The 15,095-nt window shown below is 37.4% G+C and overlaps 2 protein-coding genes and 1 pseudogene across 2 annotated transcripts; 1 reads left to right on the top strand and 2 right to left on the bottom strand.

Moving 5' to 3' along the window:
* Nucleotides 1–2,940: 2,940 nt before the first annotated feature.
* LOC103950458 (low-temperature-induced cysteine proteinase) lies at nt 2,941–6,043 on the bottom strand. Its single transcript, XM_009361670.3, has 5 exons — nt 5,458–6,043; nt 4,451–4,686; nt 4,209–4,349; nt 3,504–3,956; nt 2,941–3,390 (listed from the first exon to the last, which is right to left on the bottom strand). Exons 1-5 carry the CDS (start codon nt 5,957–5,959, stop codon nt 3,298–3,300), a joined length of 1,425 nt encoding a protein of 474 aa, XP_009359945.2. The 5' UTR covers nt 5,960–6,043; the 3' UTR covers nt 2,941–3,297.
* A 2,762-nt stretch (nt 6,044–8,805) lies between these two features.
* LOC103950450 lies at nt 8,806–10,231 on the top strand (annotated as a pseudogene).
* A 603-nt stretch (nt 10,232–10,834) lies between these two features.
* LOC103955137 lies at nt 10,835–13,911 on the bottom strand. Its single transcript, XM_048580656.1, has 2 exons — nt 12,418–13,911; nt 10,835–11,738 (listed from the first exon to the last, which is right to left on the bottom strand). The coding sequence occupies exons 1-2, from the start codon at nt 13,355–13,357 to the stop codon at nt 11,254–11,256; spliced, it is 1,425 nt and encodes a 474-aa protein (XP_048436613.1). The 5' UTR covers nt 13,358–13,911; the 3' UTR covers nt 10,835–11,253.
* Nucleotides 13,912–15,095: the final 1,184 nt, after the last annotated feature.

Raw genomic sequence — 15,095 nt, forward strand, 5'->3', positions numbered from 1 at the left:
GCAGAAGATATATAGAGCAGAAATTTTAGAATGGACGCGTGGCATTGAAGGTAGTCAATGGGAGGTCAAATGTAATGATAAAGTTTTGTTTTAATGGTATGATTTATTTATTTTTGAGAAATTTCGAGGAAATATGCAATGTTTGCAGGTAATTCTAGAGCCCCCAATTTTTGACTTGCAAAGTTTTCCTATTTGGAATTTTGGAGACGCTATTCGGTGGAGAAGACTTCCCGATTTGGGATCCTTGTAGTTGGCTTAAACGTCGCGTCCCACCCAATTACGTGAACACTACCATTTACAGAAGATTTTGGTTTGGACGTCAAGCTCATCATATTTCTACGTAATTACTGCATGCGTGCGAAAGGCCCTACGGGTAATTAATGATATTTTTTAGCGTGTTCAATTAGATATTTGACGCTATCCACCACAGTATGTCTTGGGTTAGAAACTATTACGAATTTCAGGTCATTCTATTCGGTTTGTCTTTGATTCGATTCCTAGCGTTAGTGAATCACACGATGGTGGTTATGGGAAGTTAAAAGTCTCTGTGAGTCTTCCTAGCCTTCGGAAGGGTGAATTGCCCCCATGCATCCATGTTCAAAACTCTCATCTCCTAAATTATTGTAATAGTTTCAAACCGTCCCCTCTCTTGAGATATATTTTTTTTTTTAAAAAAAAAGAAAGAGCCGCCTGAATTTCTTATTCTTTCGATTATGTTTTGTCTGTAAGTGATGTTTTTGTTTTGCCACCTTGTATTATAGTCTAGTGATATTCCTCTTTAATTGCAAATAAGAAGTTTTAGATTTGATTCTAAGGCATGTGTATATGACTACAAAAAGTTGAGCACCAATGAAAATACAGAAATTCAAGAGAGCATGTAGAGAAGCTCGAACCTTCCTTCCTTTACAATGTAGTGGGCTGCATATTGCATGCACGTATTTCTGGCGAAATTTTTGCACGTAATCGTCAGTCAGTTCTCTGCATTTTCCGTTATTTTTTATTTTTTTATGACAAATTGACTGAATTGTTTTGCTTGCGACTTGTTACTTTGAAATATGCAAGATTTTCAGCATCTCAAATGTAAAACCATATAGTAGAGAGATTCTTATAGTGGAAGCAACACTGGATGATGAGAAGACTTGACTACGTACTCCTCCTAGTTTGAAATGAACAAACAAATAACTTTTGTGGTGCAAATATTTGACTTGACTCGTCGATACAAGTTTCTAGCTGTCTAGTTGTCAAATTAACAGTGGCACACCTGCCTCTACTAGAAGGCTCAACTTTGAAACTGGATTGGTTAGGATTTTTTTCTTCGACCTACTATGTTTTGACTTCAAAATATCACTTTGTAATGAAAAAAATAAATAAAAAAAGAAAGTTCAATTGAGATTTCAAGATATTTTTCAAACAATGATATGTATCGTTATTTGGAACTTAGAATCTGTTTGGCATTTGATTGAATTACGGGATAGTTGGGGTTGAAAATTTGGCTATATTCATCTCTAATTACTGATTACTCTCTCTTGCTCTTCTGAAATCTCTAATTTCTTTCCATTATTCTCCCGACTTGGATGAATAAAAATATTGGAATATGATTATGATTATATCCATGAACGTTATATTCATATGGAAGAAGTTGTACACTTGTACCAAAGAGTTGTGATGAGTGTATATATGACTCAACCTTTGTCAAATAATACAGTTTGTTCAACATTTCTCTAACATACTTCTTACGAAACACCGCATTGTGATTGACAGTCTATCGCAGTGTTATCCATAAAGGACCCATGGCCATCACATCTTGTTTCTATCAAAAGAGAACAAATGGATGGCCCAAACCAAAAAAATAAAAAATAAAAAAACACCTAAACCCTTCTATATGCAAGAAGGCAAGGTTAAACATATTGAGGCCTGTATATGTATTGGCCGAAGGCTTATGTATTGCAGAGGGAGAAAAAGTTCCACAACCAGCTGCTGGTGAATTGTCATGCTCATGCCCACGCATGAACGTGACATTCAGCGTTGCTTCCATTTATGACTTTGTATGTTTCTGCGTTGTAATTTGTAGTGGAGGAGACAAGTCACATTCAGCAAACGGCGCTCACCTCTCACTTCCCCCTTTATTCGATCCATGATTAATTTACACCATGGGCTTCGGGGCCCACTACCAATCCCCTTCAGAACGAGATAAACGAAAAGCTTAACAGCTATTATGAATACGCTTTTTTTTTTTTTTTTTTAACATTACATTATTAAATTAAAAAAAAACTATTGAAAAATGTTTGAAAAGTTTGAGTTTTAACTATAAGAATAAAATAAAGGATAAAATAAATAGTACCAGAATTAATTTTTTAGTGTAAAAATATGATTTTTCGTTAAAATGAACAGTACCAAAAATTTTTCGTTAAAGTTCACTAAATTAAATTGTGAGTGACGGTGGACATAGTCCATGCTATTTTTGTTCTGCATGACAGCTTCAAAGGTTTGGTACTCTACATTTCCACATGGGGTATGTTGGTGACTCAAAGCCATGATTAATTTTTTTCTATTATATTTTTTTCATTTTTTTTATCAGTGTCAAATTGTTTTTTTTTTTTCTTCTGAATTTGAAGTGGAGAGTATCGAGGGGTTCGTTTTGTTAGGCTGATAACTTTTAAAACAAAGGAATCAATTTGCATCTTTCGGACCCCTCTGGGCACCACGTCTGTCGTCGAATCTTTTACCCTATTGATTCGTATTATTATTATTTATAAAGTTTTTTTTTTTTTTTTTCATAATTGACCTACGTTTTTATTAAAGATTGGTTTAACAAATATGTTCAACAACCGCGTTTTCAATCATTTTAAAAACACTCCAGGTTCCAAACAAACTCTTAATGGTCGGATTGAGAAGTTTGTCGCAACTATTTACACTAGAAAAGTATTAGCACATTCTGGCGAAATGAAATATCATGTTCCATTTATTAAGCAAATTACAACGAGTATTGGGAATGAAGCACTTTTGATAAAAGACAATGCCAAAGTCATGACAGATTTTACAGAGTATATTTGCTAAATTCACAACAATCCGTAAATCCTTCAACTGATAAAATGCAACACATAATAGATAGAGCCCTATATACAAATCAGCGTCTGAAGTAATCCATGAGAAACCATCCTTTTCTTGGAATCTAAATTATGATTAAGAGCGTAATCGCGGGTATGATTAACGAAGAAGGTAATATCAAGCATGCTTTGCTGGTTTTCTTCTTTCTTAAATTTTGTTAAACCACTGCATCAAGGTTTATGTGTTTGCTTAAGCACTGCTGCTCTTTCCACCACCAATGGCCCAGTGAGGTTTTGCGGGGGTGCGCTTCAATGCCTTCACCCCCAGCGGATTGCCCTTGCTCTGTTTCAACACGAAAGCAAAACAATGTAAGAAAACAATTTAACGGGCGACAAACGAAATACAATTAAAATTAAAAACGAAATGGTTATCAATGAGGCTTTAGGTGTTCTTACCATCAGACAAGCTCCGGCATTGACATCACACACGGGATAGTCACTTGGGCAGCAACTGTAATGGTCGTCACAGCAGGTGGCACCTTCAAGTGGACAACATCCCCAAGCAAAGCAATAGTTTGCATACTCATAGATACAGCAGCAGGTGTTGCTCTCAGGGCAGGAGTAGTAGTTGTCACAAACTGACGGGGGCTTTACCGGCGACGGAGGAGAAGGGCCAGGGTTAGGGGGATTCTGGCCTTCCTTGATGGGGTAAGAAGGCTCCATGGCAATTCCACATATCCCATTGGCGGTGTTGCCCAGATTACGCTGCATCCTGATGTATCCCTCCTCTCCCCAGCTTCCACCCCATGAGTTTCTCACTATCCAGTAATCAAGTCCGTCGTCTGTGCCATATCCCACAACTGTAACACCATGGTCTAGTGCTGTCCCACAACGTCCCGTAAACACACCCTGAAATAATATTTAAAGCAACGCAAGTTAGTTAGTTCATGTTCTTCAGAAGCCATCAACACAAAAATATCAAACTTCATATGAAAATTTGAGGTGTTCTCGTTTCATATGCTATAATGGACGATGAAATATTCTTCGAGGAGTAATGTTCTCTAGTCAAACTGTTAGCAACATAAGTAATTGTTATACTAACAAGAGAGCATTTCTCATTGTTTTTCCCAAAGATTGTGAGACAAAGCGAAGAAAACTTACGGAGATATACAACTGGAAGTCTCTGCCACCCCCTTCAATGGCAACGGCAATTGGCTGATTGGCAACAGCCTTCTGCAGTGCTTTCTCATTGTATGTAGGAACATCTTCGTAATCGTCAATCGAAACAACCTTGGCATTTTTCTGCATAGAAGAAAATAAAGACCAAAAGGGTGAGACGAAACTGCTTTTCAAATTATGTTCAACTTCAGCTAAGCAAGTTACAAAGTATACTGATCACTGACCCTGTAGGTGTCACATGTGGCATCATATCCTTTGTAAGGATAGTCCTCTTCGCTATCAATGCCGCCATTGTTGATGATGAACTCGAAGGCATAGTCCATAAGACCTCCATTGCAGCCTTCGTTGTACGTTCTATCACAGTCTACCAGCTCCTGCTCAGATAGGGAGATGAGATCGCCGGTGACTAGCTTATTGATACCTTCCACGGCGGAGATAGTTGAGAATGCCCAGCAACTCCCTGCATTATATAATCAGAGATTCAACTGGTTACCACTCAAAATTATTCCAAGAGTAAATTAACATGATTTCATATGCAAATATTTGGTCATGGCAGTATCTGAACCTACATATCACTTGCCAGGGACACATGGTAAGGTTAGAGCAAATGCATCAACTAATTATTTCTCCGATAATTATGATACGCTGGTCCAATTGAGTTCTAGTTGAATCCTAAACTATCTACTTTTTCGGAGAATTTATATCACAAAACCAACGAATTACAAGGAGAGCCTGATAAGAGGACCCTTTTACTTCAATGAAGCTGAGATTCTTGTGTCAGATATTTTTACCTGTTCTTTTTCCTACCACAAAAGTAGGAAGATAGTTTTATCCATTTTTCATTTTTACAACACAAAAAATTGGAATTATGTTCACATGTGTGGTCTCAAAATACATGGTAACTCCTGGAAACATGGAAACTGCAAAATCTATGTCTGAAACTTTGGATTACGAAATTATCAGCGACCATCAGCTGTTAAGTGAACGATCGAAGGTTGATTTACGTTAAAACACCTTTGATTAAGCAACAAACAATCAGATATGAAAGTCAACGACTCCCTAATCACACACCTTGCTCTATCATCAAGCAAACCCAAAAGTCTAAACGGATTATGAACACGCAACAAGATAAACATCAATGATTACTCATTAACAAACAAATAAAACCAGAATTATTTTCGTATTAACAAAAAAAAAAAAATTTAAATAAATAGGATTAGAAAAAACTTACCACAGCTGCCTTGGTCTTTGACTGCACTTACCGCGCCCTCCTTCCTCCAATCAACGGAGTCGGGCAACGAATCGCCGACACGTGGCTCGTACCGGTCGCTCTTGGTGTTCCTGTTGGACACCCGCTTCATCTGCGCGCGGGTCTTGGCGCCAAGGTAAGTGTTCCGGTACTCCTCGTTCGACAGATCGGCGAACCTGTTCAGACCGAGCTTGTAGCTGAGGTTCTTGGAGTTTTGTTCGTCGATGTACCTAAGGTTGTCCTTGAAGATCTGGAACCTTCTCTCCTTCTCTCCCAAAGCGTTGTATGCCTTTCCGTGCTCCGCCAGCCACCCCTCGTATATCGACATCACCTCATCGTCGGTCCTCCAGCTGCCCGACGACTTGCTGTCTCCGAGGTGGTTGTTGCTGTCGTAGGAGATGATCGACATGTCAAGGGCCGATGAGACGGAGAAGATCGTGAGGAGGAGGACCGCCACGATCGGCGATGATCGGTACGGCCCCATGTTTTTTTGGTGTGTTTGGTTACTGAGAAAATAGGGAGGGGAGGATGGGAATGGCAAGAAGTAGGAAATGAAGGTGTGAGAAAAGTGAGAGGTGGTGGGTGCTTATAGAGGGGTAAGGATGACGGGGTCGCTCAATATATTTATTAAAAATAAATGGAGGTTTTTTGAAATAGTCCAAATAACTAAAAATTGAACCTATTTTAAAAATTAAAAATCACTAAACATTTGACCTATTTCAAAATGTAGTTTATAAAATTCGACCTATTTCAAATTTTTTCAAATTAAATTAACTTTTAGGATAATTGGATCTTATTTTTTTTAATGGATTACAATATATAAAATGTGTTCTCTCTGTTACCAATTTAAGTTCAAATCGATTTCTGTTAAAATATTTTATAATACATGATTTTCACATGGCAAAAAAATATTTAAATGACTAAATTAGGTTTTGAAAGACCATTTTGATGATGAATGTGAGGTGGCAAAACTCAATTCGGACTTAAACTCTTTATGGAATTCATCGCCTAAGTTTGACTTACATTTTTAACCTTATCGATAACAATGCAATTACACATAAAGAATGTGAGAAATGTTAAAAAAGATTCTCTCAAAAATTTTTTTTTATGAATTATTTATCCTTTAACAATTTAACGTTAATTTATACATAAAAAAATGACAAAATATATATAAAAAATCTTAATTTTAAAAGAGTTGCTTTAGCATTCCTTAAAGAACATACAACAAGTTTTGTTTACAAAAAATACACTTTTGCTTTTTCTTTTTGTTGAGAAATTAAGACAATATTAAAAAAAGTTGAACAAACGATATTCACTAAAAGAGTGCGTTAAACCTAATAATAGACTATCAATAATGTAATTCAAAATTGACTTTAACAAAAATCGAACATAAAACTTCTTACTTACCAATAATGAAGAATATTACTATACTCTAGTACTAAATGATAATATTGAAATTTTTTGAGTAATGAGAAAATAAAGAAAGTGGATGAGACAAATACAACAAGGAGTGTGGGACCCATCAAAGTTTAGTTTGGTGTGTAGCGTTTGTACTTTTGTATGGGATTTGGATCCTCCGGGGGTCCAAATCCTCCTTATCCAATAAGACGAACCGTTGTATTTTGATTTAATGATTATAATTATTATAATTTTTAAAGAGTTCCTTTTTTGTAACCGTTTAATTAAAATTCAACAATCCATGTTATTAGATCAGAAGAATTCGGACCGAAGAGGATCCAAATCCTTTTGTATGAGTTGGCTCATTTGGAGAGTGTCGGAAAGGACCTTTCGTGTTGCTTGTGCCCATTGTTTTCTTACCTTTCACTATCGCCCCACATGGTGTCACCTCAATTGTAATTTTATATTTTCCAAATCAAAATCAACTATGATTTTTCAAGACTCAAATATTCAGCAAGTTAAGGAGGCTAATAAATTTCTTCGCTGTTTTTTTTAATAAACGTTAGGGGCGTTTAATTGATTGGATTCGGGTTGGATTTTAGTTTCGTATAACACCAAATTTAGCTTTAAAATTGTTATTCTTATCATTTATATTTATTTTTATTTTTTCCTTTAATAGAAATGTTTAATTTTGAGATGCACTAGAAATGTAACTTAAATGTTTAATTTCGACTTCTCCCTCATCGGATTTTGCTTGTATTAAAAGAAAAACTCTTTAATATGTTAATTTCCAGAATGAAAATATTTTCTTATACAAACAATTCTAATTTATCTGATTATGGGTTTGGAATATTTATATTATATGACACACATGAGAATGGGCAATATTTTTCGGTTGTGACATTCATATTTTAGTAACCAGATCCCCTCCTGAGCATGGGGATCGGAGCCAGCTGAGCAGTCCATCTAAACCTTGAAATTTAATCCAATGACTACAAACAGGGAACCCTCTAAAGTTATAATATTATAGTCATTGAATCAGATTTCAAGAATTCAGATGGCTTGCTTAGCAAGCTCTGCTTCCCATGCTTAGGAGGGGATCCGGTTCCCATATTTTATACGTAAAAAGGAATTTGCCCCTCTTCAACCTCTTAATTACGGTCATACATCCTCCTTCACAAAAATTAATAATTGTCATTATGTTAGGCCCAACAATATTAATTGAGAAAATACAAAAGGTTAATTGCTGCTTCCGTGGGCCATGAAGTACCGTTTGAACTAAGTAGATATTTTTTGCAAATGGTCCCAATCCAATCAAAAGACCCACACACGACATTAAGATAGCTACAGGTCCGTGTACTACCTATCCTCGCTTGGGAGAGTCTGTAGCGTTTTATCGATCATCTCCTTTTCAATTTTATTTATTTATTTTGATTTGTTTATCTCTCTCGTTATAATATCAAATTATTATCTTCATATTCTACAAAACAATAACTGTTAAATTTGACGCAAATTAAAAATAAAAAAAATGTTTTCAGGATCGAAAAATAAAATGCGCATGCAATTAGAAGCCGTGTAAAGATGGACTCTTGTAGAGTACGGGCCTAGCACTTTGCCGTGAGATTTTTTTGATGTGATCAGTGGTATTATATAAATAATAAGATATATGTGTTAGAAAATTAATAAGTTAAAAAAATAAGATTCTAACCAATTACATATAAAAATATAATGTATCACTTTATTTCCGTCATAATAAAAAATTTCTCGAAAGTTTCAAGATAATCTACTAAGTTTATATTTTGGCGATTTCTAATATCACTGACAAACAACATAGCCTCCGTCGTAACTCGTACGACAGAAGTACGAAGTTCATCAGATTCAATCCTGTTTCAAGAAATATCAAAAACTCAGAGAGAGAGAGAGAGAGTGAGAATGTCTGGAGGAATCGCGCGCGGTCGTCTCGCGGAGGAGCGAAAAGCGTGGGGGAAGAACCACCCCCATGTCCGTACCCACCGTCGTCCTTCTCTTCTCTCCATATTATTTGCAATTCAATTTTCATTCGCCCATTATTGCATCGCTTGAAGTTGTCGTTTTTATGGTTGATTAATTAAACTAGGGTTTTGTGGCGAAGCCGGAGACTGCTTCGGACGGCTCCGTCAATTTGATGGTGTAGCAGTGCATCATCCCCGGCAAACCCGCTGTGAGTCCTTTTCTTTCTTTTTCTGGTCACAATTTTGTAGGGCATGCAATTGAAGTAGTAAGTTTGGATTGTTGGGATTTTAATTCGGAATTTGACTTGCGTGATCAGCTAGCCCCTCAATCGGGGCATCAGGGTTTTAGATTTTATGGGGGTTTTTTAATTTTATTGTATTTTGTTCTAATTATGTTTCACTGTATAAATTTCTATAGGGAATTGCATGAGGGTTTTTCCAGAAGTTGTTTGTTGGACTGCTTTTTCATACTATTGTTTAGTATGTCGATATATATATATATATATATATCTCTCTGTCTCTGAAATATATTATATTGAAGATAAGTTCACATTTTTTTAGCTTCATAATGCTGATGTATATTGGGAATGCTGATTTTTATGATGGACTGATAGTGGTTGCTTGGTTGCTAGCGTAACATCCTTACAAGAAATTTTCAGTGAGGATTACCCCAGCAAGCCCCCGAAATGCAAGTACCCGCAGGGCCGGGCTTTTTCCACCCCAATGTGTATCCTTCTGGAACTGTTTGTCTTTCGATTGTCAACGAGGACAAAGTAAGCAATCTCTACTGCTCTAGCATGTACATGGAGATGTGTTCGTTGATGAAGTCGTCCTAACGTGAATTTCTTTTTTCAGGGTTGGAGGCCGGCCATCATAGTGAGGCAAATCCTCGTAGGCATTCAGGATTTGCTAGGCCAGCCTAATCCTGCTGATCCGGCACAAACCGAAGGTTATCAACGCTTTATCCAGGTTTGTCTTGATCTTTAGGTGTCTCTCAATCACTTCTGTGACTGCTCATGAAATATGAACTGTGTTGACGATTTCTATCCTGACGTGCAGGAACCAGCTGAGTACAAGCGAAGAGTGCGACAGCAGGCAAAGCAATACCCACCTGTTCTATAATGTATTGTGCTTTTACTAGGTATGACTATAAACTCATTGATTTGGTCAAGATGGTCATGCTTAAGGCTCTCTGCAAGACGTGATCAACCTTATAAGTATGTTCTCGTTTGAATTGCAAATATGATTTGGTTTCAAAACTCTATTCTTTTTTTTTTTTTCCTTTTCTCTCCGATGTAGCCATGACATTGACCGGTGTCTTTCGGATGTAGCCATGGAATGTGTTATAGTTTGTTGGAGTTTGCAAATCAGAGTTACGGGAAATGTATAAGTGATTTTTGCAATTCCATTTTTCTAATTTTGGACTCCTCTTGATTCTAATGTTAGGACTAAATAAACGAAACGATAATTAAGAGATAAGAACAAGATGAGGAGAGCAGGGAGTGTGAAAATCACTACCTGTGTTACAATCAGAGAAGGTGACTGAGGGAAGGGATGGAATTTGGACCTTTCATCTCCACTCCCTTCTGGAGAAATTTAATGGGGCCTGTATTGAGAATTTGGGGGTTAGGGATTGACTTTTGTTTCATGGAATTCATGTCTTTTGCTTCTTTCCCCACTTAGGTTGTTATCATTCATTAACGTGTCAACTGCATGTCTGTAATGTACATCAAGATCCACTTGGCCATTCAAAGTCCTTTTCCTCATCAGCATCCTTCTAGAGAGTGATGAGATCCGGCATCATCGGAGTAGGATTCTCTTCTCTTCTATTCTCATCTCTTTCCCTCCTTTTCTCTCACTTTTGCCTTTTGTTTTATTATCTCTATAAAAAAAAATCAGTATAAGATGTTGACATGGTTTAATCGTAACCGTTCAAGTGGGAGGAGAGGAAAGGGGGGAAGGATTAGGTGGGCAGAGAATCCTCATTTCCAATTAATATCAAGGCTCAGTTACAACTTAAACAAAAGATTTGAGTTTTGAAATATATACAAAGGGGACCAAATGTTCTCCTGCAAAAAGAAAACAAATGAAAAAATATTTAGAAGGATATGATCCTGTTTCTATCTCTATATATTTCATGAGGAGCAAACCCTTCTCACTCCCACACGCAGTTGCATATAGCCGATTTGCCAAAAACCAAGAAAAAATTTATCATTGTTGATCTCTCTGGCACTGGTTAGTGATATTCGTGTGTACCTACAGATCTAACATACCGACCACGATATCAACAACACTATCAATAGATACCAACTCTTGATACGTTGTAACACATGTTGACATTATGTAGATATCGTTGTCGTTATGTTACTGACATGTCTTCGATATGCTCCTACGATACTGTGTGTGGGGATCTTCCACAACTCTCCAAGACAATCTCAAACAAATCAGCTTCAGATTCCTCATCAAACTCCAGTTCATGGTTAGGGTTTTGGTTGCCCTTGGTTGTGCACCTGTTGAGCCACTGGGAGTCAATTCTATCCATGGAGAAGAGCTCTATGCTATCTTCATAGAATGCAGCTGCTGAGGATCTCACAAGAGGGCCCACAAAGCAAGGGTTAGCTGTCCTCTGAGCATTGGCGGGGGCATACTTGAAGGCACTTTGACCAAGGTTGACCAGAACTGTAATGTCAGTGTTTGCTGCTAGGGTTGGATAGAGAGGAGTGCTGAATTCCTCTGACTGGCAGTGGATAACGTGCACTAGCTCTGATTCCACAGTGAAGTATACCTTCTTTTGTCTGGGATCAAAGCCACATCCAATCACTCTGTCTCTTTTTCCCCATGTTGCTTTTTCTGATTCAAACACAAGCTTCATCCCTGAAAAAAAAAAAAAAAAAGCCCAAGTTAAAAAAATGAATCACACTATGTTCTAAAAAATTTAAAAATTTGAAGTAAACTGCAAAAATTGTGGGTGAAGGAAGGTATAGTGTTGCAATTAATCAGTCTGATGTACATACAAAGACATTTCATTAAACAAGGATATTTCATTAAAGAAAGGCCTTACGTACATACTCGACATTCTAATTTTACTGTGACGAGCAACTCCTTACACGTAAGAAGTCAAGTTTTTTTATTTATTAAGTTTTAGCAACCACTCTAAACCTACTTCAGATAGGACAAGGATATGGCAGCATGTAATGGGTCCATACTGACATTAATTTCCAAATTTACAATTCATGAGACACTGCTGTCACAGATTCTTTAGGTAGATATTTGATTTATTGTTGGTTTGCCACTTTTTCCCTTTCTTTCTTTTTGTGCCAAAAAATAACACAAAACTAGAAACCTAGTGATTTCAACAGTCCTCTCTTAGTCTCTTTCGGAATGCATAAAAAATCGTAAACTATTCAGTTTGGAATGCAGCAGATAAAACATGAATGTCAAAATCGCTACCTCGATAATTTGCACACTCATACCTTTTGACCTAGCTAGGATAATGCACAATGCAAGAACACAGTTAAATTAGTGAAAAAGAAGAGAGCAATTCAAGAATTACCATCGAGATGGACTGAGCCATTGGAGCCGAATCCGATGCTTCCCGGATAACTCCCGGGAAGTTTGAGTGGAAGAGCGCCGCCGACGGAGAGTCCAACTGATAGTAACACAGCTTCATTTTTACCATGATGAATATCATCCTTAACACTGAGCTTCAACTCCTCAATTCTGCTAATACTCTGACTACTACTACTACTCACATGAACCAAAGAATCTGAACTCGGATTCTCTTCGTAACTCTTCTGAATCAATTTAATCTTCTCTCCTTCCTTGACAATCGACTGACTCATTTCATCACCGCCGCGCGGACTCAAAATCGTGATCTCGAAATAAGCTTCTTGCGGGAAGGAATTGCTTCCGAGAGCAGGGCCTGGCAGAGGCAGCGCAGTTTTGATCACAGAGGCGGCAGAAGCAGAAGCGCCTAATAAATTTAGCACTTTTTTCGACCCGGGATTGAGTCGAACTTTCTGCATGAAATCTGCTGATCCCTGACACACTTCCCAGCTTATCTCCGGCTCTGCATCCCTAACTCTCTGATCGCCGGCCGCGCACATCGCCAAAAGTCTCGACCTTGTCGAACCGGAAGACTGATAATTTGTGAAGCCGAATCGTGACCACCCATTCTCGACGGCGTCGGTGACGGACGTCGGATTATTGACCCAGCTGAACAGCGGCTTCCCGGAAACCCCACGGCCGTAATAGTTGTTTCCGGTCGACATGCTCTTGCTTGGTTGTTGGTGGCGATGAAGCTTTGGAATCCCATCTTGCAAACTCTCTGTCCTAACAACCGTCGTCGCTGCCGCCGTTGTCATCGTGCCACCGCTGCCAGCATTTTGTTTACGCTTCCTGTAACAATTCCATCGCCATAAAACCATCACAACAACGACCGCAGCAACCCCTACGCAGACTGCAACCGCCGTGGCATGCTTCCAACCGAACATGTTTTCAATATTCTCTCAAATGGGCTAACGAGAATTTTTGTGTTTTTGATTAGGGAGGAGAGGTTTGAAGAATTAAGCGGAGGAGCGCGGAAGGGAGAGGGCGTGGACTAAGACTGGTTCAAGAAAGGCAGGGAGAAGGAGGAGAAGAAACAGAAGAAAGTAATGTGGGCATCGCATGTGTGGTACGAGTCCTGAGAGATGGGCTAAACGTTTTTTCAAAGGCAGAGACTTTTATTTTTTTATTTATTAGTTTGGTGCGTGAACTGTGAACCGACAACCCTTCGTCATTTAAAAAACGCGTTGGTTTTATTTATTGTGTGTGTGTGTGTGTTTTTTTTTTTTCTTAAAGAGGTTGAGGCACGTGAGAGAACATATTTTGAGAGAAGATCGAATATGTAAATGTAAATGTATGGGTAATTGGGTACTTGTGTTTTCTTTTTCTTGTTTGGTGCAGTAAAATTTCTATAAAGTTACAAGTTTAGACCAAACTAATTTTATAACTTTGAAAAGGTTGTTATATTGTCACTTAGTACTACAATCTAGTGATATTTTTCTTTAATTGTAAGTGAGAGATCTTAGATTTGATTCTTGCCAAAAGCGAAGTTAAACCACTTAACTATTGTAAGCCTATTATTATGAGCATAAAATATATCTCTAGGCTAGATTCCCCACATGATTTAAACCTTGCTTAAATTATTCTGGACCGACCAAATTATCATATTACAATTTTTTTTTGTTTTTACTTATAATCTAACAACTATGATCAAATGAGATCAAATATAATGGTAAAAAAAAAATTTGACGGCCCAAAATTAAATCTTACATCTAAAATAATTCACGAAAAATGATTTATCCTTAAGAGTTGGAGATGATCTTAATGTAGATATTATCGTTTGTAAAAAAAAAATGGTTATTACATATAATGGTGTAGTTAAAAGTATTATTTATTGACTTATTTATCCTTAATAATTTACTAAATTTAATTGACTTATTTATCCTTAATGAATATTATATTTACTAATTAGAATTCTTGAGTTTGACAGTATGAAAATATCAAAATTTTCGTGCCAAGAAGCTAAAAACATGCTAGAGAGATTATAAAAATTGTGGCTTCAACAAGAGAGTGTCCATGTTGTTGATGAAGTATTATGTTCATCCTAAACTTTTATTTGTGATATTGTATATTTTTGTACTCGTCAACAATTATTATTGTGTGGATGTGTGTTTTCTTAAGATGGTCCCAACTCCCAAGTTGGGATTGAAATTTTTTTTATGACTTTAAAGATGTTATTCTTTATAAAGTATTATTTTAGAGAAGTTTTACTGTATTTGGATAATGAAAGGGTAAATTGAGTCTTTGGGTACCTGAGGTACCGTTTGGTATGTGGGACAGGATGGAACAGAGTGGGACATGACGTTCCGTCCCACGTTTTGTGCGCCTAAAACGGGTGGAACGAGCTGTTCCACGGGACGAGTTTTGGGTGAATTTTTGTTCCACCTCACCCCCTGGAACAACTCGTTCCATATCCGTGGAACACAAAATTATAACCTCTCCGTCTCCTTCTTCCTCCTTGTTTCCATTCGAGGGTATCTTTGTTCCCGCTCCGTTCCATTCCGTTCTGTCCCGTCTCATCCTGTCCCATTTCATTCCGTCCCGTTCCGTCTGCATACCAAACGATACCTCATGATTTGAGGCTGTTAAAGTAAAGCTGAAAAAGAATGAAACTGTAGAAATTTG

Source organism: the organism of the source record quoted next, unplaced genomic scaffold (genome assembly GCF_019419815.1).
Source record: "Pyrus x bretschneideri cultivar Hongxiangsu unplaced genomic scaffold, Pyrus_bretschneideri_v1 Contig1, whole genome shotgun sequence".
Taxonomy (NCBI): Eukaryota; Viridiplantae; Streptophyta; class Magnoliopsida; order Rosales; family Rosaceae; genus Pyrus; species Pyrus x bretschneideri.